Source organism: Monodon monoceros, unplaced genomic scaffold, assembly GCF_005190385.1.
Source record: "Monodon monoceros isolate NGI ecotype Baffin Bay Population unplaced genomic scaffold, NGI_Narwhal_1 Super_Scaffold_2, whole genome shotgun sequence".
In the NCBI taxonomy this organism is placed as follows: domain Eukaryota; kingdom Metazoa; phylum Chordata; class Mammalia; order Artiodactyla; family Monodontidae; genus Monodon; species Monodon monoceros.
In genome coordinates, this window is record NW_021703776.1 from 98,284,527 (window position 1) to 98,311,029 (window position 26,503).

A 26,503-nucleotide genomic window follows, 5' to 3' on the forward strand; every position below is an offset into this window, starting at 1 on the left:
AGGAGGGCTTCCTGGGCCTGCGGGAGGCACCCAGCTTCTGCTGCCGGGTCTTCCCAGAGCCTTCCAAACCTTTCACTCTCCCTCCTCCCTCCTGAACCCCACTGTCCTCCCGACACCAGGGCGCAGGGAGGATCTGCGCCAGGAGCTCCACCCTCCCGTGGGCTCATTCACCTGTGAGGCTGCTCAGGCCTGCCTCTCCTTTTCGTCTTTTTAACGGCGGGATCTGCGCCCCCTTCACCACCCAACACGGGGGATGAGCACAGAAAAAGGACTCAACAGAACCTGTCCACTGACACTAGGCACATGTACCTCGGCCACCTTCTCAAACCCGCCCCTTCAAAACCAAACAAAAACGGCAAACAGGAAACGCTCGTCTTTTAAAAATTACTCTATTATTATCAAATAGAACCACAGTATCCAAAATGTAATTATAAAGTTCTATCCCCTACTAAGTGGCCCCGCCCCGCCCCTCCGAGTGGCCGGCGGCCAAATCACGCCCCCCGTGCTGATTGGTTTCATCCATTTTATTGTCAAGGAAATTAACAGCCCGAAGGGGTTCCCCAGGTCCGCGCTCCTCCCCTGGGGCCCCGGGGAAACGCGGCAGCCAGCGACCTGGTCTCACTACCCCGCGTCCTTGGGAGGAGGGGCGAAGGGAGAGGGGGGGCTCACAGCAAAGGGGCTCGGAGGCGCCCCGTCCCCGCCCGCCGGGCTCGGGCGGGGCGACGGGGCGGCCCGCGCGCTCACTCGCCCGTGTGGGTCCGCAGGTGGTACTTGAGCGACTGCTTGTAGCGGAAGCACTTGGCGCAGTGCGTGCAGGGGTAGGGCCGCTCGCCGGTGTGCGCGCGCTGGTGCTCCAGCAGGTGGTGCTTCTGCGTGAAGCGCTTGCCGCACTCGGCGCAGTGGTAGGGCCGCTCGCCCGTGTGGATGCGCCGGTGCTCCAGCAGGTGGTGCTTGCGGATGAAGCTCTTGCCGCACTCGGGGCAGGCGTGCGGCCGCTCGCGCGAGTGCACGCGGCAGTGGTTGGTGAGCTTGGACTTCTCGCTGAAGCTCTTCTCGCACTCGGGGCACTTGAAGGGCCGCTCGCCCGTGTGAGTCCGCTGGTGGCGCAGCAGGTGCGACGGGCGGCTGAAGCTCTTGCCGCACAGGCTGCAGATGAAGGAGACCTCGTGCTTGCCCGCGTGCACGCGCTGGTGAATGACCAGGCTGATGTGCAGGCGGAAGCTCTTCTTGCACTCGGGGCACGTGTAGGGCCGCTCGCCCGTGTGCGTGATCTGGTGCTTGGTGAGGCTGGACTTGTGGCTGAAGCTGCTGTCGCACTCGGGACACTTGTAGGGCTTGGGGCCGCCGCCGCCGCTGCCCGAGCTGGGCGACTTGGGGCGCGGCTTGAGCGCGTGCTTGGGGGCGAAGCCGGGCCCGCGCTCGGGGGAGGCGTAGCCGCCGCGGACGCGGTGGATGCGCTGGTGCAGCGTGAGCTGCTGCTTGTGCCGAAAGCTGACCTCGCACTCGGCGCACTCGTACGGCCCCTCCTTGATGTGGTTGCGCTGGTGGATGACGAGGTTGATCTTCAGCCGGAAGCTCTTGCCGCACTCCATGCACGTGAAGGGCCGCTCGCCGCGGCGGTTCCGCTGCTGCTGGCTGGCCGCGCCCCGGTTCTCGCCCGGGTGCCGCTCGCCGTGCGACGGGGGCGCCAGCCTCTTCACCGCCGGGTTCCCCAGCTGCAGCGGCGGGGGGCTCTCCTCGCCCTCGGGGGACAGCTCCCCGGGCAGGGGCGGCGGGTACATGCCGGCCTCGTACCTCCCGGACAGCTGCCCGAGGGGCTGCAGGCGCTGCGGCAGCTCGTCCTCGTCGTCCTCGTCGTCTTCGTCGTCCTGCTCCTCCGTCTTGATCACGATGCCCTCTGCTCCGGGGACGCGCGGCGGGGGGAGAGAGAGACAAGATGCCGTTAGGTGTTGCCTGACGCCCCTAACCCGGAGGAGGTAAGCCCCGCTTCGCCCTCGCCCGCGGCACTGCGTGGGCATCGTCCACCCCACGGCCTGCTTTCGGGAAAACGCAGCTGCCCGCTCCCGCGGCCCAGGGAAGCCGGGCCGGCCGCAGCGCCTGGCTCAGGAAGGAGCCCAGGCCTAAACTGGGCCAGTCGGAGACCTGCCTTGGAATTTTATGCAGAGGAAGCAGGGACGATGGCATCCTCGTGGTGGGACGCGGGCGCTGCGTGTGCCCATCGCCTGATACCGCTGGCGGGCAGGGACTGGCAGGAAAGAAGGCACCTAGACACAGAACCCTCCGGAGAGGCAGCGGGTCCAGGGCGCCTGAGGTTGGCATACCGGAGGACCTACCAACTCTCCAAGCCGATAAACACCCCTTTCTTACTTAAGCCACTTGAGAATTGGCTTTCTACCACCAGAGTCAAAAGGGTCTTGACTCATCAAGTTCCCAACCTCGTCCCCCTCTGCAGTCTCGCCTCCCTGAACTCTGCTCAGCCTCGCTGGTCTCCTTTCCTGGACGCACCTGGAGAGTTCTCCTCAGGTGCCTTTACTGACTCTCCTCTGTGTCTCCAAATCGTGCCCATTACTTAACACCCCGCTCCAATCCTGTCTCCTCCTGAAAACCTTGCTTGACCATCCCGACCTGCATCCCTCAGGCCCCCCTGAGCCGCTAGCACGTGCGGGAGCGCCTCCCTGAGACTTAAGAACCCCGCCTCCTGACGGGGCACCTCACCTGCACAGGTGGATGACTCACCTGCACAGACTCTACCAGCCCTGACCCTGAAGCTGGGGTGGGGGGTTTCCTCTGCCTTTGCCACAAGCTCGGGTGTGCAATGCCCCACATGCGGTGAGTGTTCCACGAACATCCCAAATGGTGGATGTCCTCCTCCACCGCCGGCCCTCCGCCCTCTAGCCTGGCCCTTTAGGACGTAAGATGCTGGCTGTTCTACAGGGTCCCTGGAGAATGTAAGTCCGAGAGAAAAGGAGAGGCCTCCAGCACCTATTTGAATTTTCTAAGGTGCCTTGAACTCACCTGGCCCTCCCTAAACACTTAATTGGGGAGCTCTGTTTTTAGTCGGCGACTTTGTGTGACATGAGAAAGTCATTCACTTTTGAGTCCACCTGTGAGATGGAAGATGCAATGCTGTAACAGTCTGCATCTGCGGAATTCTCAAAAGCAAACAAATGAGAACTTTTTCAAAGCGCCTCACACCTGTGCTCTCTCATGTTCACAAAATCTTATGGGAGACGTCAAGCAAGAATTATCCCCATTTCACAGACTTGGGGCATCCGAGCTTGGCACTGTCAAGTAATGTCTCCAAATAAATAAAGTCAGACCTTTTCAGAGCTTGCAATTTAAGGACCAGCTAGTCTGTCCCCTCAACTGATAAGGAAACTGAAGCTGGCAGTGTTCGTGACCTGGCCAAGGTCTTCAAGTTTGTCAGTGACCGCTAGACCACAGCACTTCCAGCTACTCCTCTGAACCCAGTTAAGTGGCCGTGTTAAAATCAGAACACAGGTGTGCCAAGTCCCAGCTCAGGCCTCCCGTCGTAAGACAATGCTGCCTCGGTCCTGTCAGGACTCTCAGCAGGAAGTGACCCAGAACATCCCTGGAACACGATGCTTAAAAGATCAGGAAGGAGGAAGCAGCTTCAGAGGTTGGTAACTCATTGCCCTGGTGTTTAGCCTGAAAATAGGGTTGTTTATGAAAGGCAGAGGGGGAAATATGGGCCTTGGAAGATTTAAACTCTCCTTGAGTTTCCAAGTTGTTTTTTCTTAATGAAATAAGAATGAAACAGTTGGCCCTAAAATTCAGGTCTCGAAATCCCACAAAAATCTTACAGTATTACTAAATGGTACTAACAGAATTCATGGGAGTGTTCAAAGGGCAATCTGGAATTGCTCTTATGAAGCTCCCATTCAACGAATTCTCACAGTTTGCCTTGTGTCTTTCACTATTCTCTAATGAAAGACAACATGGTATATTAAGATTTCTCGAATATCATGCAATTATTTAAATATAAGCAGTTAGGTACACATCTTTTTTTGTTTGTTTGTTTTTTGTGGTACGCGGGCCTCTCACTGTTGTGGCCTCTCCCGCCGTGGAGCACAGGCTCCGGACGCGCAGGCTCAGCAGCCATGGCTCACGGGCCCAGCCGCTCCGCGGCATGTGGGATCCTCCCGGACCGGGGCACGAACCCGTGTCCCCTGCATCGGCAGGCGGACTCTCAACCAATGCGCCACCAGGGAAGCCCAGGTACACATCTTTTAACCAAGAACAATGTCCATATTTTATGTGCAAAAAAGCAAACTGCAAGGGATTAAAATAAAATGAAAAAAAAATTTTTTAAATCATCAAAATAATACTTTTAAAAACCTAAATAAAATGGATGTGGATACATTTCTAAGTATAAATAATATAGTAACTGATATGTTGGCTAATGACTCTTTTGCACATACACAAAACATACGAAAACCAAAACCCAAGTGGGTTCTACCAAATTTTCAAGGAGCACGCAGAATTCCTATCTTACACACTATTTTTAGGATACAGAAAAAAGGAGCAAAAGCTTCCCAGTTCCTTTGATAAGTCTAGTATAATCTTAATGATGATTCCCGAAACGTTCAGGTTCACTTCATTTATGAATATAGTGGTAAAATTCCTGAATAAAATAGCGGCTAAGTCTAGTAGTGTATTTAAAAAAATACACCACGATGATCAGACAGGGCTTTTCTCAGGCCTGCGAGGACGGTTTAGCATCAGAAAACTGACCACAAAAGATGTCCTGGCCGTGCTGCTGCAAGGCCGCTTCCTCACTGTTTCCTTGTCCTCACAGGGAGCAAGGATGTGCAGAATGGTGACCCTGAGGTCTTGCGATTAAACAAAAATGATGCCTAGATTCTACCAGAAAAAGCAGCCTCGGCCATTTACAAAGATGTGCTCTTCAAGGGTGGAAATCTTCAAGCCAGTTGAGGCTTCCAGTGTGACAAGGGAATGACCAAGGACACGTCGGGAGATGGAAGTTCTAGCATTGCCACTAGTGTGGGACCTTCTCTGCCTGTAGAGGGAGGGGGCCGGAGAGATGATCTCCGCCAGCCCCTGATGTCCTCATCTGCCCTGGTCTTTGGCTGTTAACACCCTCTTTCCTTGCCGGGAGACGGATGCTTTTAAATCCCGAGGCAGGGAAGCTGTACCTAAGGCCATGCTCGGTTCTGTCACACCTGTTGAGCCCTCAGTGTCACAGTACCTCTCTAAAGGAGACCACAGCTTCCCCACAGGCACCAGCCCCCCACTCACCCGCGCAGTTTCTCTGCTGTGCCAGCATCAGCTTGAGCTCACTGAACTCGCCTGAGCTCTCTGTGGACGCCTCCAGCGGGTTTTCCGGCTCCTGCATGTCCAGGTCCGGCTGCTCGCCGCACGGGTCCCCCAGCTCCGAGTCCTGGAAGCCATGCTCCTCCACCTGGCCCATCAGGGGCTCCGGCGTCTCCAGACTCTCGGAGCCCTCGTCGTTGGTCTGCACCTCGATCTTAATCACGATGCCGTCGTGAGCTGAGAAGGTGGGGGCGGGGTGGGGGGAGGGCAAAAGAATCCAGAACATGTTCATTCCACCTGCCCAGGGCTTTGTGGCCCTAGAATTTATATTTCCAAAATTCTTATTTTAGAGACCCTGAAGAAATACCCTGAGTTGGCAGTGAGTGGGCACGGACACTGTGTAGCCTTGAATATGAACTGCAGTCAAGTTAAAAGAGACGCAGGTTTGTTTCCATGACCCCCTATAATTTTAAAATAAGGGTTTCTTTTAGAAAGAGATCCTAATTCCCTTTCCCAGGTTAGGTCAGCCAAAGGCAACAGTTTCTCTGTCTCCCCCTCAACCAAGCTGAATAAAGAAAAGGCTAATCGTCTGGTCTCCCCGCACACCTTTTCAACACTTCCCCACCAGGTGTCCTACAGATCAGAGGCCCCCAGCCCCTTCCTGGCCCCCGTTTACAGGCACAAGAGGGGCTGCGGGGTTAGCTTTTCGTTAAACAGCATCTGGTGACACACATGGCCCTGACATTTTTTTTCAAATCTGTCTGTACATCTGTAGGTTAATTTCAAATGTCGTTACACACGTAGGCGTCACTTCCGATAAACAGGATTCTAGCGCACATTTCTGTTCTTTAGTGCAGTATGTTTTCCCCTTTTAACTTGCCTCACTCCCCACTCGACAGGTACGACCTTCCCAGGTAATCCCCGTAACTGCCCTCACACTTTTCTCTGTGCTTATGTAGTGAGTTATCACAGCACGTTTACATTTATGTTTTTCCTTTCTGGCCATTACAGGTTTAAAAAAAATAAAACTGCCCTATACATAACCCTCTATGTTGCTTTTCTCACCCAAACAGCGTGTAGAAATCCCCTCACACCGATTTCTGTGGGCTAATGCGTTCCTTTTCAAAGCTGCGTGTATTCCACGGTGAGGATAATACAGCAACGTGCTCCACCATTTCCTTATTGACAACGTTCACTTTCTGCGCCAGGCTTTTGCCATGAACAACACTGCCATAAACATGCGTTTATATCTCTGACCATAACATAGTGCTTTTATTTTTATGAGAGTCCCAGGAGTGGGACTGCAGGGTAAAAAATTTAAAATATTTTAGATTCTGACAGATGTCATCAGACTGCTTTTCCACAGGCTGTGACTATTCACATTTCCACCAGCCCTTTTCCCCACGTGCCTGCCGGCAAGACACCACTGCTCTTTTTAATCTTCCTCAGTCTGATGGGTATAAAGTGATAACTTACTGATACTTTAATTCTACTTCCCTGACGAGGGTAATGTGAGTATCATTTATTTATTGGCCTTTTAGAGTTGATTCTATGTGAACTCTGTTGTCAATTGGTCAGAGTCCTTTGATTCCTGTATTAAAGATAACCCATTTTCTCTTACTGGCACTTCAAATATTTCCCCCAAGTCTATCATTTGTCTCTGACTTTGTGTTACCTTTTATCATATAACTTTCCTAAAGTTTTCATCTTGTCAAGTATGTCCCTCTTTCTTCCGGCTCCTGGGTTTTCTTAGTTAAGAGGGTCTCCTCTGGCCCTAGATGGTTCATCTGATCTCCTAGATTTTATTCCCAGGTTTTTACTGTTTTCTTTTTTACATTTAGCTCTTTATTCCACCTGAAATTTCTTTTTATCTTGTGTATAGTGTGAGGTAGGGGTTCAACTTTATTTTCTTGCATATGGGCAGAGCTGTGCTAGCATAAAGCCCCTTAAAGGTTGAAAATCACTGTTAATTAAGGAAATTATAAACATATAATGCATGAACATATTCATTCATCCTTTGAATGTTTATTCAATAGCTATTTATTGAGCACCACCTATGTGCCACGCATGTTCTAATGGTGGGACACATCAGTGAACAAAGCATAGCTCCCCGCTCTCCTACATCTCACATAAGGCAGTAAACATGGTTAATAAATTATATGGTATGTTAGAAGGTGATTAAGTGCTGTGGAAAAAGGAAAAGGCACCAGGAACCCAGTGAACGAAGCCCCTCACTGTCCTTCGCCGTATCCACTTGTCCCGCCCACACTAAAGTGAACCACGTTGCCCAGAAAGCAGACCGCCCAGTCATGCTAGCAACTGATGCCACGTGACCTAAAGCTCGGTTCTTTCGGATGCTTGGCATTCCTTTAATTCCTCTCTGATCAGCCAAGTAATCGATTCCCAACGGCTGGGGAGCGGACCGCATACAAAGCAGCCCTAATGTCCCAGGTTGCACTCCCCACAGCCTCCCACGCAGACCGTGCCTACCTTCCCTCCAAGTTGACTCTCCAAAGACATCTTCATCCTATTCTCTGTCTTACAAAAAATATAAAGTCATCCACACTCAGGTCCTGGGCTTCCTCCTGCTCCAGCTCGACGTCATCCCCCTGCATCCCCTTCCTCCCGTGCCCCTCCTCCGGCCTCCTCTCTTCTGGGCTCCGCACGACATCCGCAACTATGACTCCAGCGTCGGAAAGATACCTTCCCTGACTTCACAACTCCTGAAGGTATTTTGCTTGCCTCCTCCCTAAGATAAGTTTTTAAAACCATGTACCCGTTTGCACCTTTTTGAATAAATAGACAAAATGCTTCAATCACTGCTAAGGATGTAATTTCTGGAGTACTGTAAATATTGATATTTTAAAATAAACTCTTCCATTGCCATTTAATGTTGCCAATGGAATCTAAGAACCCTAGCAATTTAAAACCCACCATTATTCACTTAAAAAATACAGGAACAAGTTCTTCTTTGATACTTGGAGTTTTAAGATCATCCCTTTTCACCACGGACTTCTATTTCCATTCCCACTTTACCCACAGAATTTTAGCCTAATAGAACATACTTTTATACTTAGGTGCCTTCCTCATTAGCTCATCTACTGCACAGAAATGCGTATGTAAGTGGAAAGATTAATTTTGCTTTCACTTCCAATAACCACAGGGTTCTAAGTGTTACTTGTCTGCCTGGCTTAAGTCATCCTTAGTTATTATTACTGTGGAATGAAAAATAATTATTCAAGATAGGAAACAAAAAACCTGTAGGAAATGTATCTCTTACAAGGAGGCATGGGCACTTTTTCCCCGATTAGTTCATTTATCTGAGAATGAATATACTTATTGCTGGAATGAGACAGCGTTCAGAATAAAATCTGCTCCTATCTTTCATTTTTATAAATATAACCACTGGGAGAGCTCATTTACATAGATCTGTAGCTGGGCTGGTGGGAGCTTTGTTACGGAATCATCACTCCATTCTTTGAACTTCTGGATTATAAATACTGCAAAAGCACATGGTTAACATATCATCAAAAATTGTTTTTAATGACCTATTAGCTGACAAACTTAATTAGGTTCTCTTTCAATTTTGTCGAAAGCTAAGTATTCCAAACGATCTAACTTCCAAAAGGATTCGCCATCCAGGCCCCAGAGCCACCAATGTACTTCTGGTTCTGTCCCCCAACATTCTGGCTTGTCTCTTTGTTTCGTGAGCCAGAGGCCTTTTTATACATCAGAGAAACACTCCATAGGAAGGCAGGATGGGCAGGAGGTGCCTCCTCTTTTGTTCTCAGTGGCAGGAGACATGGGACATGGGACCAACACTAGAGGGGCCGCAGGTGTCGAGCACCCTCACTGACACGCTTTATGAAGGAGAACAGATGGACAGAGACTTGGAAGCTGAACCCGCAAAGCCCTCTGTGTTGTGCCTTCTCGGAAAGTCTCTTGTACCCCGGGGAATGGGTACTGCAGCCCGAAGACCACTGCCTTCCCATCCTGACCTCTCCTCAAGACCCCCACTCCACCAGACGTCCCAGGCCGCTCTTAGCCCATCGTGAGCGTGCTCTTCTCTGACCCCCCAAGCACTCGTCTCCCCCTCTCTATGGCATCTAATTCTTTTGCCCTTGAAATGGGCATCGGTTACACATTTTCGTGCCTCTCCCCCGCTTGTTACACAGCAGGGAAACCAGTGTTTCCCAGCAAAAAGGTCTCTCTGCCCCAAACAACTTCTGAAAGAGTTCTGACAACCAGAATGCATTCATAAGCAGTAATCTGTTCTCCCATTAAAAAAATTAATCAAAGACACGTACATTGTGGGAATATAGTTTATGACCAAAGGTAGCACTTCAAACCAGTGGGAAAAGGTTTAGATAAATGAAGTGGAGACAGCTGGCTTCCTGACTAGAAGGAAAAAACCAAAAAAACCATCTTCACATATCTCACCTCAAAATAAATTATGGATGAATCAAAACTTTAGACATAAATAATGAAATCATACTAGCATTAGAGAAAAGCACAGCTTTTTCCCCTCTCTCCTTCCTTCCTTCCTTTCTTTCGTTTCTTTTTTCCTAAACAGCGTTGAGCTGAGGAACAGGCTACGCTGAGACCCTCTGGGACTTCAGAAATTCCTTCTGGAAGCTGTCTGGTCAGTCACACCAAACATATTAAATGTGCACAACACATATCAACTATAATCTTTTGGTGTAAATTTTTTGGAAAAAATTTTTTGTAGCTTTGCCTTGACACTGTTTGGTGATAAGAAACATTTAATTTGTGATTGGTTGTTAATCTCTGTAATCACATTTCTTCATAAGAACTCTTCTGAGATGGGAAAAATCTCTCCTACAAATTGTTTTCAAACGTATTAAATGTTTGTGGACACTAAATTTAATAATTAATGAAGCTGGTATAATGTTATATTGGGAGACACAGTTAAACATTTAATTATTTACATTTTGTAATTTTCTGGAGCAAAAAATATCTTATTTCAGCTTTCAAATATTTTTATAGATTTTTGAAAAGCTCATAGGTCTATGGCCTGTGATCATAATGTTTACTGAATAAAACAGGCCACGTAAGTATTTCTACACTTGGTATGAAGCCCACCCACCATAAAGAAAATTTCTGGTAAATCTGAATACATAGGAACTTAAAATTAATAAATTGGAACACAAAAATTTTAAACAGCTATATCACAGATATACACAAAGGTAAACCATAAATTTGGAAACATATTTGCATACGTAAGACAGACTACAGCTAATATCCTTAATATTTAAAAAGCTTTTATAAATCAATAATAAAAAGATGAATAATCCAAAAGAACAATGGGCAAAGGATAATTCATAAATAAGACATACTGGTGACCAATAAACACGTGAAAATATGCTCAACATCACTCTTACAGAGTGCATGAAAACATCAAAATATTGTCTTTTCTACCCATCACTCCGGCAAATAATAAAAAGATAATACCACCTATTGGCATGGGTGTGGGGAAACAGGTTTTCTCATGTATAGATGAGGGTGGGTAAAGTGGCACAATTGTTTTGAAGGACATTTGCTAATATCTATTAAAGTTTTAAATGGGTATATCCTTTGACCCAGAAAGTCTACTTCTAAATAAGTTTCAGACGAGTGCATGAAGATTTACTTATAAAGGATGTTTAATGAAGCACTGAAACTTGTGAAGACTGTAAATGCATATCAATGGGAGTTTGTTTAAAGTATGATATCAATATACAGAATACTACAGTCTGCTATTTAAAAAAGAGACTTACATGTTTTGACATGTAAAAATGTCAAAGATATATTTTTGGAAAAAGCAAGTTGCTAAACAATGTACTTCTATGTTGTTTGAAGAAATTTTTTTAACAATGAGAAAGTATTATATAATTAAGGCTGTGTGTGTGTGTGTGTGTGTGCATGACTATACGCACATAAATTGGAAGGAATAAGCTGTTGACTCTTCTCTTTTTTTTTTTTTTTTGGCTGCACTGTGCAGCCTGTGGGATCTTAGTTCCCCGACCAGGGATTGAACCGGGCCCTGGGCAGTGAAAGCGTGGAGTCCTAACTACTGGACCGCCAGGGAAGCCCCGATCTGTTGATTCTTAAGGGAGAATTATATGGGACTTTCACTTTCTCTGCATTTTTTCTTTTTGAATTACACTGACGCAACTTCAGAGTTTCATTGGAAAGTGAAAACCAGCGTGGCCACATTAACTTACTCCACCAGCTCAAAGCACAGAAATGATGGCTGCCATGGGCTTTCCAACATTTTCATGGCTACACTTTGTTAGATTTTTTAAACCTCGGTATATTAATTTTTAAAATCTTCTTTAAAAAGTTATATGTACACATAGGCCAGAGGGATGAAGGGTTCTTCAAACCTCATTTTTAAGAAGCTCCCCTCCACCCCCCAACCTGCTCCCCAGAGGCAATCACTTTCAATTCTTCTAGCTGATTCTTTTGTCACTTATATTCATAACTCTACATAACATAATGGCATTGCTACTCCTTGAGTTTTCAATTTTAAGCATAATCTACTGACTTCCAAGAGCTGGAGGTGAGGACCATCTCTTCCCCAACCATGCACATCTCTTCCAAATCCCTGATTTTTCCCAGCCTGTAATTCTGGTTGAATTAATGTTGGGTGTTTACATGATTGGATTATGTAAATGCTATTTAAAATTGAACCAGGTAGGGCTTCCCTGGTGGCGCAGTGGTTGGGAGTCCGCCTGCCGGTGCGGGGGACGCGGGCTCGTGCCCCGGTCCGGGAGGATTCCGCACGCCGTAGAGCAGCTGGGCCCGTGGGCCATGGCCGCTGGGCCTGCGCGTCCGGAGCCTGTGCTCCGCGCCGGGAGAGGCTGCAGCAGTGGGAGGCCCGCGTACCGCAGAAAAAAAAAAAAAAAAAAATTGAACCATGTAGCATACTATAAGTACTCTTCTATGCCTGTAAACCTTTTTGCTTCCCCTGGAGCTAGTTTTCTTTTCTTTTGCTTAGCTTACTATTAATTACCACTAAGTCAGCTCCAATGTCTCCCCCCACCCTGCTCTATAACTCTCCTCTCAGATCATCCAAACATAATGGGGATTCCCTCGGTTTTACCTACTCGAAGAAAAATTTTCTGGAACCTCTGGTACGCTCCAGTGTGGACTGGTGCCTCCAGATCCACAGCTGTCTTTTGGGGATCCCCTTCGGCAGCACCCCAGGGATTCCTTCCCCTCTCTTGTGCTGGAGCTCCTTACACCTCTTTCTTGGTTTACTTCCTCATTTGGCAAAGTACCTGCCCCAGCTTGAGAAAGGGCGCATGGCAGACCTTGAACATCTCAGTATCTCGATTTCACTCTCATATTTAATTAGATTAGTCTGTCTAGATATCAAATTCTAGAATGTTGGAAAATATTTTCCAATTTTAAAATTTAAAGAATTTTAAAGGAATTATCCTACGGTCTTGTAGCTTCCAATACTGTTGAAAAGTCCAATGCCATTCTAATTCTTGTTCCTTTGTATGAACCTGGTCTTTCTCCGAGAAGTTTGTCAGATCTCCTGGGTCCTCAGTTGCTCTGAAATTTCTTGCTGAAGTATTTAAGGCTGGGTCAATTTTCATCCACTGTTCTGGACAGTTGGCGGGCTCTTCGATCTGGAAAGCTGTCTTTAAGCGCTGGGAATTTTTCCTGAAGTTTTTCATCTCTAATTCCCTTCTCCCTGTTTTTGCTATTTTTTATCCCGATATTTCTATTATCTGGACATTAGACTTCCATCCTTTACTTTTCTTATTGTCTCCCTATTTTCTTTTTTGTCTTTTTGCTCTATTTTCTGGGCTGTGTATTCAACTTTATTTTCTAACACTGCTACTGAGTTTTTAATTTGCATTATTATATTTTTAATTTCTAAGAGTTCCTTTCTATTTTTTTTAGATAAGCATTATACTTTTGTCATGGATACATTCACTTCTTTTATCTCTCTAAGGAATATGAAAAAAATGTATATTTTAAATGTATAACTATATATAAGTATTTAAACATATATCCCCCCCCCCCACCCCGTATGGTCTCTGTTTCCTTGAAATTTATTTTTTCTGCTTTTTGTCCCCTTTGTCTCTGTATATTAGAGGCTCTTCCCAAATGCCTTGTGGTTCTTGGTTGTCCATTTATATTAAAAGTTGAATAGTCAAAAGAGAATTGCAAGTTTGGTGCATTCAGGTAGGGCTCGGTTTCCCAGCAGGATTGTTTAGCTAGATCATCTCCCTGGGAAATCTCTTGGGCTGGCCCCAAGCATCTCCAGATAAGACTCTTCCAATATCCTGCTCTGAGGGTTTAATCTTGGATGTGAGCATCATTTTGGGATTCAGGTTAGGGAAGAAGGCTAGAGATCTCAACATCTCTGTCAAGCTTCACTCATTCCCTTGTTTTCAACATGGCACCCACCCCAATCACGCCTGGTGTCCACGTCCAGAAACCCTGTTGTTCACCATCTCCAGAGAATAAGCCTTGGTCACCTACCACCTACCAATGTTCTGTTTTTAGCTTCACCCTTACCCCCATTTCCAAAGACACCTGGAACCTCTGGTACCGCTAGTTCCCGAGTCTTGAGCAGGGATGGGGGTGGAGTGCAAACTGGGTTTCTTCCCTAACACCAATTTTGGATTCTGCTTTCTCAATCAGCGATCACCCAGCCATCTGCTCTCAGCCTTCCAAAACTTAGCTGCCGTTGTCTCCTTGTCCGTTCCTTTTAAAAAAAGTCCCTTCGCTCTCGTTTTAGAAGGACTTGGGGAGGTGGGAGTAAACACACGGTCAATCTGCCACCTTAAACTTGGAGTCTTTCTTCATGCGTTGTTTTTTAAAAAACTTATTTTTACTGAATGAGAAGTAATATACTCTCACTTCTTAGGAATCTTAGTTCCCCGACCAGGGATCGAACCTGGGCCCTCGGCAGTGAGAGTGCGGAGTCCTAACTGCTGGACCGCCAGGGAAGTCCCTACATTATCCACTTCTATACCATTAACTTCCCGTATCGACTAGCTCATTCCTGTCAACATGTCAAACAGACTTCGGCAATCCCCATCTTAAGCAAACAAGAGTCCCCACGCTGCCCAGCCCGCCAGCGTTTCTCTTCCCCACCCACAGCTACACTGGAACAATCTCCACTTCCTCGCCTCCCATCCACTCCTCAACCCACTCACAGGCTTCCACCTCAACTGTGCCGCCAACGTTTCTCTTTCTTGCTAAGGTCACTGATGCTGCCAATCTGCAAATCCAATGGACACTTCGCACAGTCTTTGCCTAACTAAACCACACTGCAGAATTCAACACTGTTAACCACGCTCCCTCCTTCCAGAACCCAACAATGCACCACCCTGATTTCTTGCTACCTTTCTGGCCACTCCTGTTTCCTTTGCTTCTTCTGGTTCCTCCTCCTTTTTCCAAATCCTACAGCAGTGGTTTTCAACCCTGGCTGCACATGAGAATCATCTTGGAAGCTTAAAAACAAACAAAACTAACACCTGGGCTCCACCCAGACCCATATATTCCAACTCTCCAAATCTACTCTAACAGTCAGGGCTCCAAGCCAAGGGCACAGGCTGTGCTCTTTCTCTTCTCCCATCCAGGCTGGGAAAGCTGATCCCGTCCACGCTACCAAGGCCCACACGTCTGTCACTAGCTCAGGGCTCTTCTGTGAGCTCCAGGCTCCTTTATTCAGCTGCTTTCTCAACACCACCTCCTTGACATGTCCTGGGACCTCACACCTAACGCGTTCCTGTCGTTTCTCTGGGTTGGAACCTCTTGTCGTCCCCCACCTACCCTCTCACTCACGTCATGACCTAGACTCATCCGCGGGAACCCCTCTCCTCATATTCGACATCCGCCAGCCACCGACGCCAAAATACACCTTGCAAATACCCACGGTGCTCCCTGGGCTATGCCAAGCCTCCTACCTGGGCTACAAAGAGAGCCCCCTCGCTTCCAGTCTTTCCTCCCTCTGAGGAGTTCTCTTCCGAGTAACGGGAACTCCCACTTGTGCTTCCACTAAAAATCCCACCTCCTCCGAGGCCTTTGCTGAGCACCTGGTCTCAGTAAGGCCTTTGCTGCTGTGTGTCCCAGAGCCCTGGATGCCTGTCTCCACAGCACTGTCACAGTGGCTGGCTGTATTTTTACATATGTGGGGTGTTTAGTTTGTTAACATCAGTCTCTTGACATAGTACCCGGTACAAAAAATATTAGATGAACTTAATAATAAACATACAAGTGAAAATATGGTGTAAAAACTCTTCACGTGTGATTTTAGTGGCTGTATAACCGTCTATCATAATGTAATATAATATTTGTACATCTTAATCCATATTTTTGGATTCTTTTCTAGGCTATAGACTCTCAGAAAGGAAATTATTAGGTTAAGTAAATGAACATTTTAAATATTTAAAACATATTTGAAGACCAGAAAATATCAAATTGCTTTTTAAAAAGACTGAAACTATGTACACTGTATGAGAACTTGGATTTCAGCCATGGCTTCTGGCTTGTTTGTTTTATTCTGCTAATTTGTTAGGTGACAATGGTCCCTGGCTTCCCCAGGCCTCCTATTCGCCCTTAAAGAGCCATGAATGGGAGCTCCGGCTTGGAGGATTTTGAGAGCAGGGTCGCTATCTGAGTCACCTTCAGGTCTCCTTGCCCTTAGGGATCCCAACCATAAATACTAGTTTATTGAATGCATTTACTCAGCCAGTTCACAAAATTGTCATGTTTGGTGTCTTTGGAACCATGAAAATTCTCAATTGGTATCACCCTTTGGGTCTGGCCCAGGGCTGGCCTTGTGGTCACTCTTCTAAGGGGGAGGACACACGAATGACAGGTGACCACTGGCTCTGATAACTGCAGACTCACAGGACAACCCTGCTACCCCGAGGCCAGGGCCTTGCACACACACAGAAGTGCGAGTTTACAGCTGGCCCATGGGGCAGTGGTTCTCATCCCTCGCCTGTCCTCCCTCTAGTCAAGGCTCCTAGTGGCTGAGACGGTTAGTGGAACAAATGGCACATTCCAGCCACACAAGGCAGCCTCTGTGAGGCCGCCGCTGCCCACAGAAGCTCCGGCCTTAGACGCGCCTGTGCCAGAACGAACCCCGCCTGGGGCCGAGGGGGTTGGAGTTATTTGCTCTCAATTCTGGCCCCACTTTGTGGGAGGCCCACCTGTGATGAGAGTGTGAACAAGCAGACAGAGGAAGGGGTCCACGTTCCCATCCCAGCCCTTCTAAGAAGATGCTACAAAACAGTGCCCGGACCACAAAACTCCACGGGGACATCGGATGGGTTCTAGGATTTTTACCACAAACCACCCCTCCCCTTTCTCATTCTTTGCCTCCCAAGCCCTCTTTCTGATTTCTTCTCCTTTGAATCTCTCCGTTGCCACTGACACCTGTTTTTGGATGCGGCCACTCAAACCTTTCACATACAGACTTGTTTCCCTCCAAACAAAAGATCACTCTGCCCTGTGCCACACCCTGTCCCACGACACCCACTCTCACCTCATCTACTTTTTTTTTTTTTTTTTTGCGGTACGCAGGCCCCTCACTGTTGTGGCCTCTCCCGTTGCGGAGCACAGGCTCCGGACGTGCAGGCCCAGGGGCCACGGCTCACGTGGGATCCTCCCGGACCGGGGCACGAACCCGTGTCCCCTGCATCGGCAGGCAGACTCTCAGCCACTGCGCCACCAGGGAAGCCCCTCACCTCATCTACTTTTAAATCCATCTTTTTTGTCTGCCAGAATGAATTCAGGATCTGCCTCTTCCCTCCACTTAAATCTCCAGACAAATCTCTAGAGAGTGATGATGGCTTAGGGTTTCTCTGAAACACACCAGCACTTATTTTTCCTCAGGGTCCTGCCTCTTCTGGAAGTTACCTCTGCTCTCACTCCATGGGGCCGACATGCCTGCACGTGATTCTGGACCTCCTCCTGGTGCCAGAGTCAATGACATTACTTCATACAAGACCTGGCTGTTGGCCCCAGTGAGTTCTCCTGCTAGATTATCCTCCTTTTTCAAAAGACAGGATCACCCATGACACCTGGCTACAAAGGACAAGGATCTCCTCCTACGGAAGACCTTCAAGGGAAGTGATGCAAGGCCAAGGGCAATTCCAAAGAACGAACCACACCCCGAAAGCACTGCCGTGCAAGTGTGAGGGCTGCTGAGCGGCCGCTGGGGAAGGGATGGCTCCCCACGCAGACGGACACAGCAGCTGGCGTGTCCTGGGCCACTGGAACCTGCCGGTCAGCACACCAAGCCCTGGCTATCAGTACCAGTTTTGTTTCACGGATGAGAAAGCGGGCCTCCAAAAGGCCGAGTAACAAAAACCACAGGGCGAGGACGCAGAGAAGCCGGGGTTCAAGCGCCGGCAGCCCGACACTGGCGTCTGCAACCGAGCCCGCGGCCAGGCCGGCCTGCGCTTCTCCACCGCCTCGCCTCACTGCCTCGTCTGGACCCCACCCCATACACTGGAGGATGCTTCAGGTAAAGTCCGTGTCTGTCCCTGTCCTTCCACGCACCGGCCACAGGACCAGGGATGTGGCCCTCCTCTGGGGGCTCGAGGCTCACCTGCACCAGCATCCCGACAAGGGAACGCCTTTCTGCCAGTTTTGGTTCTGTTTCCCGCAAAGAGTGAGGTGACGCTTGGTCGCGTCAAAAGCTCCCCGAGACAATGACCGCAACGGCATTCCTAGCTCAGCCGCTAGGGCCACTGGCGATCAAGGAGGCCCCAGGCAGGTCCCAGCACCTGCAGGCTTCCCTGAGGCACGCAGCCTGCTAACACAGCCCACCGGGGCCTACGGTGGGTTGTGTAACAGCCCGCGCCGCCTGGCAGCCACTCACCGGCACTGGGGTCTGCAGGCGCCTCACCCTCTTCTGAGTCCTCTTGCTCCTGCATGGCTGGCCTCTCCCCGCGCTCCATCTGAGACATGAGGTCTGGTTTGGAAATTGCATAGTCTGCGCAGGAGGAAGCAAAGAAGATATCCTATGGGGTGAGTTCGCACTGGATGCTACAAAGATGTCACCTGTGTGAGTGGGACATCGGGAGCAGCTGCCCTACCCAAGGCCGGCAATGCTGCAGAAGGAAGGGCCAAGTTTCCAGCCCTTCTCCCCGGGGCACACAGAGCGTGTGCGCGCGTGTTAACCGCGCCCTGGGTCCTCCCAGCGGCACCAGCTGTGGGGCGCCACTTGCCCACTGATGGAAACTGGTCATCTGTGGCTCACAGGTGGCCAATGCCAGCTCAGGTTTTCATGACAAAGGGAGAAGATATTTGAAATTTTATAAATTAAAAAACTGATCTTGATAAAATATAGAAGCCATGAAACAAAACACTGATAGGTTTTTTTTTTTACATTACAAAAAGTTTAAAGTTCTTTGGAAATAAATTTAAAAGATAAAGAAACTTGGAGGAAATAGTATCACACACACACATTTGTAAAAAATAAGGCAAAGGATTAATGTCCGTAATTATATATAAAGAGCCTCTACAGTTAGTAAAATAAAAAATCAAAGATATGAATGGGTAATTCGTAGAAAATATGCAAATGGCCAATAAACATATTAAAAGATGCACAAGCTCCCTAATCATCAAAGGGATACATGTTACAATAATGAGGCGTCATTTTTCACCATCAGAAAAGACAAATCTTTACGATAGGAGAACCTCAGTTCCGGCCAGGGTGTGGAGATGGCGTTGTCACACTCTGTTACGTGAACATACACAGCCCTGGGTAGGGCCCGTGGAAGTGCCCGTGACACTGTAAACGAGCACCCTCTTTCCTCCGCAAACCCACCTCCTGGAATCCATCCCGCTGAAATACTCGCGGAAGAGCACAAATAGAGATGCTGATTGCAACCCTCTGTGGCAGTGAGAAGAGGGACTCAGGCTGCTGCTCGCCAATAGTTCTGTATCAACAGCCCGACGGTTCATCGGGAACGCTGCACTGTCTTTCGAGCAGGCCTCCGCGCTGACGTGGAAAGCTGTCTCTGACTACTGTTAGGTAAAATAAGTGAAGGATCCTATTTGTGCAAACCACAAACCGCATGTGCACGAGTGCAGCAAAATGATGAGAAACAATATCGGCCCAAGGGTTCACGGTGGTTACCTCTGGGGAGCGGTGCTGGCTGGGGGTGGGGATTGCTCTTTATTTTACAAATCTAAATTGTTCCATTTCCACAATTATGTATATACTTTAAAAAGAACAGAAAAAACAAAAAGTTACCCCATGGAGAGGTATATATGTATAAAATTAACAATTCCAGCAAGGATCGGATTTTCTATACAACAACTTATTTAATGTTTTTCTAATTTTTTTTGTGCCCAAAGCGTTCCCCATATCAGAGAAAAGGAAACATATAAAACTAAAGCCTGTTTTCCCAGGTCCTCATCCTCAAATACTCTCATTAGTGAAAACAACAAGACTCCACCGACTGTGGGGTATGAGAGATCCCAGTGAAATCTCAACTCCCTGGCAGGGACCTAGGACGACCATTTACTCCCCGGGTCGTACCTCGTCTCCGCACGAGCGGGACGTAAGCTCTCAATCGACGACAGTGTTCAGCCACCTAGGCGGTCTATCAGGAGGGCTGACACCTGTCCTAGCTTCCACACGGGCAAGGTGTGAGGATTAAATGTCATTCTCATAAAGCACCTCACACTCGGCTTAATAATAGTTTGCTGGACAAACTAATTTCAAGGTAGATAGATATATATGTATGTATGTATATATACGTATATAGGGGCCATGGGGAAAACAATATAAAGGTGAGAGACTGCTGACGTCTGAGTCTGTCCCCCGGCCCCCGCGGGTAGAGGGGGGTCTCTGCTTACGAGCTGTGCTGATCTGTGCTGTGCTGAGGTATGTGGGTATATGGGTGTCTGCTCTCATTTGCTGTGCTCTCGAAAATTGTCTCTGGGAGTTCAGAGCTCCCGGGGCTCCTAAGGAACCCCCAGCTAGCAGGCGGGAAGCCGCGGGCAGCGAAGCCGTCTCCTTACCCATGGAAACCAGAGACTCGTAGTTGCCCCGCATCACGTTCTTGTACAGCTCCTTCTGCCACTCGGACAGGTTCCCCCACTCCTGCTCCGAGAAATGGACGGCCACGTCGTCAAACGTCACAGGGACCTGAAACCACACAACAAGCTCAGCTCGGACCAACGGGAAGGCATCACGGGCCCTCAGCTGCCACATCTGAAGGTTGCCAATGGCTCTGGCCCCCTGGGCCTGTTTCAAAACTCTTAGGACTGGAGTGGGAAAGGCCCAGAGGCCGAGCTGTGGGTTTTCACCAAGGACCTCTCTAGAAATCAGGAGGCTTCAGACACTGTCCTGGCCCGAGAGAGTCGGGGCCCCGTGATGTCTGGTCCTTTTCCTCTCTAACAGGACAGTCCTTGCTGCTGTAAAGTGTGGTCTGCAGACCAGCAGCAATGGCACCACTGGGGAATGCTAGACATGCAGCCTCTCAGGCCCCACTCGAGACTCACTAATTCAGATTCAGCATTTAGGAAGACCCCCAGGTGATTCGTGTACACAATACAATCTACAAAGCGCTGGCCTAGGCAACACGGTCCACGCGTTTTCCCTCCATGAGGCTGTGAAAAGGGGCCGCAGCATAAAAGAACAGGAAGGAAACCAGTTCACATTTAAGTGCTTTCCTCTGGGAAACAATACTAAAGTCTAACCATCCTCTGTTTTTTAGGATACCTCTGGAAATCGCATTTTTACTGGCGTTAACGTGATTTATGAGTTTACTGATAAAAATGCTGAGCAGGATGCCACCCTGTAACATTTCACCAAGTCCTCCCTCCACCTCCACGGGGAACTACACAGGTTCACACTTGTCCACAGCTCGACCACTTGGCCTTCAATTTGCCTTTTATCCTCAAACATCACAGACTGAACGCCCTCTACACTGACAGCCCCCATCACTAGGTCGTCTCTCTAATCTATAGCCTATGCTTTTATCAACAGGAGAAATCATTTGGTTTTGCTGCATCCTGTTGTCAGCAATGTGAAGTTGGTGACTAGGTATCATCATATTTTCTTCTTAACCATGGCTTTCCCTTTCTTCGATATTAAATTCCTAAAACACATTCCAGTCCTGGTCACTCCTCGGGAAGCCCCGGTTGGGATAAAGTTACCTTGGGAACTTCTCCATTGCTGCCCGGGGGCAGCCGCAGGATCCAGAAGTTTCTGTTCTTCAGCAGGTTCTCCATGTTCTCCAGCCGCCTCTGCAGCAGCCCGTACTCCTGCAGCAGGGTCCCCAGCACAACCCATTTGCTCTCCAGGTGGTTTGCAAACTCCACGGCCGTCTTCTCACAGTCGGCTATCTTCTTCTCATTTGTCCCAGTCCTGCCCTCCAGGGTCAGGAGCCGCATGGCTTGGGCCTCCAGTTTCCTCTCCACCGCTTGGACGGCAGCCCACACGGCCAAGCGGGTGATCTCCGCCGTTGGGAGTGGTGTGTCCTTCTGGGCCGCAGAAGAGATCTGGAAGGGGGTGTCCTTTTGGGAAACCGGGCTCTGGAGCAGGGGGTCCACATCAGTCTCGGGAACTGTGGGGGAAAGGGTCAAGGGGTCTCTCTCGGGAACTTCGGGGGAGTGGAGTGGGGCTTCTTGATGATGGGTGGAGTGGGAGAGAAGTGAGATCTCTGGTTCAGCAGCAGCTGGGGGTAGATACGGGGCCTCTTCTTGGGAAGTCAGGGGGCCCTGGATCTGAGTCTCTTGCTCGGAAGCGGCAGGATACAGGAGTGAGGGTCCCTTCTGGAGCACATGCGGCATTCGGCCAGAAGTCTGTTGCTTGGGAGCGCTGGGAGTCTGGGGTAGGGAGCCTTGCCGGGGAATGGCGGGAGACAGAGAAGGAACTTCTTTGGGGGGAAGAACGTGGGATTGGAACAGAGTTTCTCGAGGGAGCCCGGCAGGGGCCTGACGCGGGGCTTCCTCTTGCACAACGTTGGGGAATGACAGAGGTGAGGAGCGTTGGGTCTCCATGTCCAGCTGCTGGACCTGTGTTCCAGAAAGAAAGGACAGGACTGAAGGCCAGAGTCTCCAGCTGGCGCATAAATCCCCCAAAATAAGCACCTACATTAAAAGGGCTTCAGGCTTCGCAGCAATAAGAATATCGGTCCATGGACATGAATCTCTTCTTGAGACCCTAGCATTGATCTACACATCAATGACAACTGCTAATAACAACAAATAAAAGATGGTTATGCCACCTTCTGCTTCTACAGAGCCATCTCCTTTTTCACAACATACACTGCACAGGTGTCATCTCGTGAGTAGTGGTGTGGAGAGGAGAAAGGATACTGGCCTTGAATCAGAACACTTGGCTTTCAGTCCTGTCTACACCAATGCTGCCCAGGTTGCCCCGGCCCAATTATTCAACTCCTCTGTTCTCAGCGTCCTCAGCCATCAAATAAGGGTCATTAATACCTGACCCAGCTGCTGCCTCACTGAGTTCTTCGAGAATTGAGCGTTAAATAGAATAAAACTTTGAAAAACAATAGAGCAGAATTTTGCCAATGCCAGGCTAGCCTAAGACTGCCAGCAAGCTGGGGCTGGTTCTGTCAAGGCACTTACCCCGAAGGTGAACTTGACATCCAGCCCCACCGCTTCTACTTATATTATCAGGCAGTCGTGGTGCCTATGTTCTTTCCCTCACTTTGTCCAACAGCGATGACACACAAGTACCTTAAGCTTCCCAGACTCCTTGATAAAATCTGCACTGTTGACTTAATAACATTTCTCAAAGGGTTGATATGGTAGAGGTTTGCCTTTGAGGCACGTTCAATGGACCCAGCCCCTGCTGGAGAGGCTGAACGGGCTACCGTGCATTCAGGCTGGCTCCTGCTACACACAGAGAAGACAGACAGACACTGAGACAGGTGTGGGAGTGGTCATTCAGACTCTCCTGAGGGAGCCAAGGTTCACAGGGCTGATGGTCCCCGGCGGGTAGGTGGACCCTGGCCATCCAGAGTCCTCCCCATGGCTCGTGAGCTGGGGAAAGAGGAGGAAAGGAGGCCTGGGAGGACCAGAAGCAAAGCTGAAGTCAACCAGTTCTGAGAGCTGTGTCAAGGTTGGTGGGGACCAGAACCAGAATAAAGACCGAGTCCTTCAATTACTTGAAGGGGATTTCAATTATTCACACTCTCCCCATTCCCCACTTTGCCATGTCCATGTTCAGGGAATGCTTGTGTCATCAAAGAAGTGAAGCCAAGGTCTTCTGAGTGACCAGCTCTGTATCTATCTATCCAGAATGTCAGTATGTTTATTGGAACTGAACAGAATTTCTTCTATATCAATGTTTGTCCATTCCCTCATACCCTTCCTTCGATGAATCTGCTGAATGGCCGATTACTGTGTGCCATATAGAAGTGGGCTTTAAAGTAACTGAAATTTCCCTTTTCTTCGTTTGAAAATTAGCATATTCCTGGTGTCCACTCTGAAATACAGCATGTGCCCAACAAATGTCTACTGGACGAATAGTATAGATGACTGGGTTACAAAGAAATTATTAGAGTTAATAATGAAGTGCCTTGAGTCATCTATCAAAGACTCATCTAAACCTATTTATACCTTCTGTTGCTTTCTTTCTTTCACTTGTTCATTCATACACTTATGTGTAGCTTAACTGAGACAGCATCACGCTTTTAAGACAAGGATGGAAGATTTAAGGCCTTGTTCAGGCAAAAGGTTTCTGAGGTGGTACGACCCAATAGCTTTGCAGGGAACCAGATTTTAGGGCTAATTAGTCAGCCCTGACAACTCTCTGGCATTTATATGCCATGAACTGTGTTTTAAAGGGTTATCTAATTTACTCTCCACAAAACCCTATAAACAGGGACCACTAGAATTCTTATCCACACTTAGCACAGGAAGTTGTGGAGGCTTGGAGAGGCCAAGTAACTGGCCCAACGTCACACAGCAGTCTGGCTCCAGAGCCTGGGCTTCCGCCTACACTGTAGGTCGCCTCTAGGCCTCATCTGTCAGATGAGACAGCTGGTCAGTATGTGTTCTGAATCCTCTTTACCTCTAAGATTCGGAGTCTTGGAGATTAAACAAAGACCTGTGGGAAGGTCCTGCCCGTAGACGTTTCCATCTAATGCTGGGGTCAGGGACCCCTTTGAAAAGCTGATGAAAACTATGGATTCTCCCCCTCAAAAAACACACATGGGCACGTACGCCAAATCCTGCGAGCACTCTCAAGGGAATCACAGAGCCCTGAAACTGAAGGCTTGTGGACAGCTAAGCCACCTCTCAACTCTGCACAGGCGAGGGCAAGGCTGGACGACCCTCTGGGATAGGAGCCTCAGACACAGGGAAAGGGACGAGCATAATGCAACACAATAGGCACACGTATGGCCCTGTCCTCACAGGGGGATTAGGGTATTTGCCTACAACTAGGAGGAGGAAGGGGAAATCCCCAGGGGCCAAGTTAGTCCCCCTGAGTAATACAGGGGGTTAACTGAAACAACGAAGAGAAGCTTCAGGACAGTAAATTAAGCCATTCGCGCAAGACATCTTTACTACCTAGTCTACTCAGAGCTCAAAGGAAAATACCAGTTCTTTGCTCTCTATTATTAGACCGTCTCTGTCCATTTCTGGATTTGGAGGACTGTAGAGCAATGAGGGGCCACAGGAGCACATCCCCTCCGCCACCCCCCAATAAAAGCCCCTTGCTGTAATTTCACCAGTCCCAGTAAACCTGTGGCCTGATACCACCCTAAGCAGAAAGAAATGGCCGAAGAGAGGAATGGAGCTGTAAATATAAAATGTGAGATTAATAAGCCTGCATTCGCAAACTCTTGGGGGCAGGGGGAGAATTCTTCTGGTTCTCATTTCACAGGATTTAACCCACCTTCCCTACCCCATGTATCCTAAGAGGATGGGGTCTCCAGGATTCATTCATTGGCAGAAAAATACATAATCACACCTGACTTATAAAGAAAGCCGTGCCACTGTCTTGTATGACCCAGTGTGGTTCACCCAGAATTATATACCTACCATTCTAGGGTCCTGGAGACCTAAGCATTTAAAAATCATTTTATTTTATTTTCCCAAGAGTTTTATTATTCATATTATCATTATCATTCTTATTATTATGATCATTTTTTGTAAGACCTGAGAGGCTCTTTAGAAAGCCCTATATCCCGACCCCTTCCTGCACACAACAGGAAACTGAGGCTCAGGGCACTGCCCCCCATGCAGCAATCCTCCTCACAACACGGCTACTGCATCTCAAAGAGCAGGTCTGAGGGGAGACTTTGAGACTGATTTTTAAGAATGGTCCACTGAAGAGGCAAACCAGCCCCCAAACCCTTAGTAGCTTGCTCCCCAGACCCCATCCGTCCGGACACCCAGAATTCGACCGGGTCCCCCGGACGCAGAGACTGGAGGCCGAGGCGCCCGAGCCCGAGGGTCACCTGCTCCTCACACCGGGGACGCTCGGCTGGGCACTGCCCAGCCTCCCAAACGGCCGTCACCTCCCCCCCCGACGGGCCGCGTCACCCGAGCGCCGGCCCCGGCCCCAACCCCAGGGGAGGCCGCCCCCTCCCCGTCCAGGCCCCCGGCTCGGAGGCAGGCATTTTTGCGGACGCGGGCGCCGAGCCATGGTTGACTCGCTACGTGACCTTGGGGCAGGGAAGGCCGGTCGCCGCCAGGTGTCCGTGCCTCAGTGTCTCCGCTCTGCGAAATGGGGAGAGCCGCGTCAGCGCCGCGCTCCGGCCGCGAGAGTCTCGGCGCGGCCGAGCTCTGCGGAAAACGTGCGGCGGCAACCCCGACGGACGCAGCGCCGGCTCCGCAGAGAACGAGGCGCGCCGCCCGGGAGCCCGCCTCCGGGCCCGCGTGCGTGCCAGGCCACGAGCGTCCCCTCAGCCGCGCCCGGACGGCGGACGGCTCCCCGCGCGTAGCCCCCGCCCCCACCTAGCAGGGGCGCGCGAGACCTCCGGTTCCCCCGCCCCCACGTCGCGGCGTTTCTGTCCCTTACCGAGACCCCAGGCCGGGCCGCCGAGCCCGGGACGCGCAGGCCGTCCCCAGGGCCCCGAGTCCGCGCGTCCGTGCGCGCGCGGGCCGCCCTCACCGGAGCCGGGGCCGCCTCGGCCATGGCCCTGTGCTGTCCGGCCCGGGCCGGAGTCGCCGCCGCCGCCGCCGCCGCGCGGCCCCACGCAGGCCGGCCCCTGGGCTCTCCGCGCGCCCC

General features: G+C 49.6%; 1 protein-coding gene across 2 annotated transcripts in view; it reads right to left on the reverse strand.

The window, feature by feature from the left end:
* Positions 1-373: 373 nt before the first annotated feature.
* ZNF777 (zinc finger protein 777) overlaps positions 374-26,503 on the reverse strand; it is a 26,945-nt gene continuing 815 nt past the window's right edge. The window contains exons 1-6 of one of the 2 annotated variants that reach the window (XM_029234157.1): positions 26,294-26,401; positions 21,451-22,311; positions 20,311-20,437; positions 18,158-18,271; positions 5,281-5,532; positions 374-1,897 (exon numbers count right to left, since the gene is read on the reverse strand). In XM_029234157.1, the coding sequence (XP_029089990.1) occupies positions 741-1,897; positions 5,281-5,532; positions 18,158-18,271; positions 20,311-20,437; positions 21,451-22,296 (2,496 nt within the window). In that variant the 5' untranslated portion in view covers positions 22,297-22,311; positions 26,294-26,401 and the 3' untranslated portion in view covers positions 374-740. Of the gene's footprint in view, positions 1,898-5,280; positions 5,533-18,157; positions 18,272-20,310; positions 20,438-21,450; positions 22,312-26,293; positions 26,402-26,503 lie in introns of those variants that run through there. The other variant, XM_029234158.1, reaches the window with a different exon arrangement.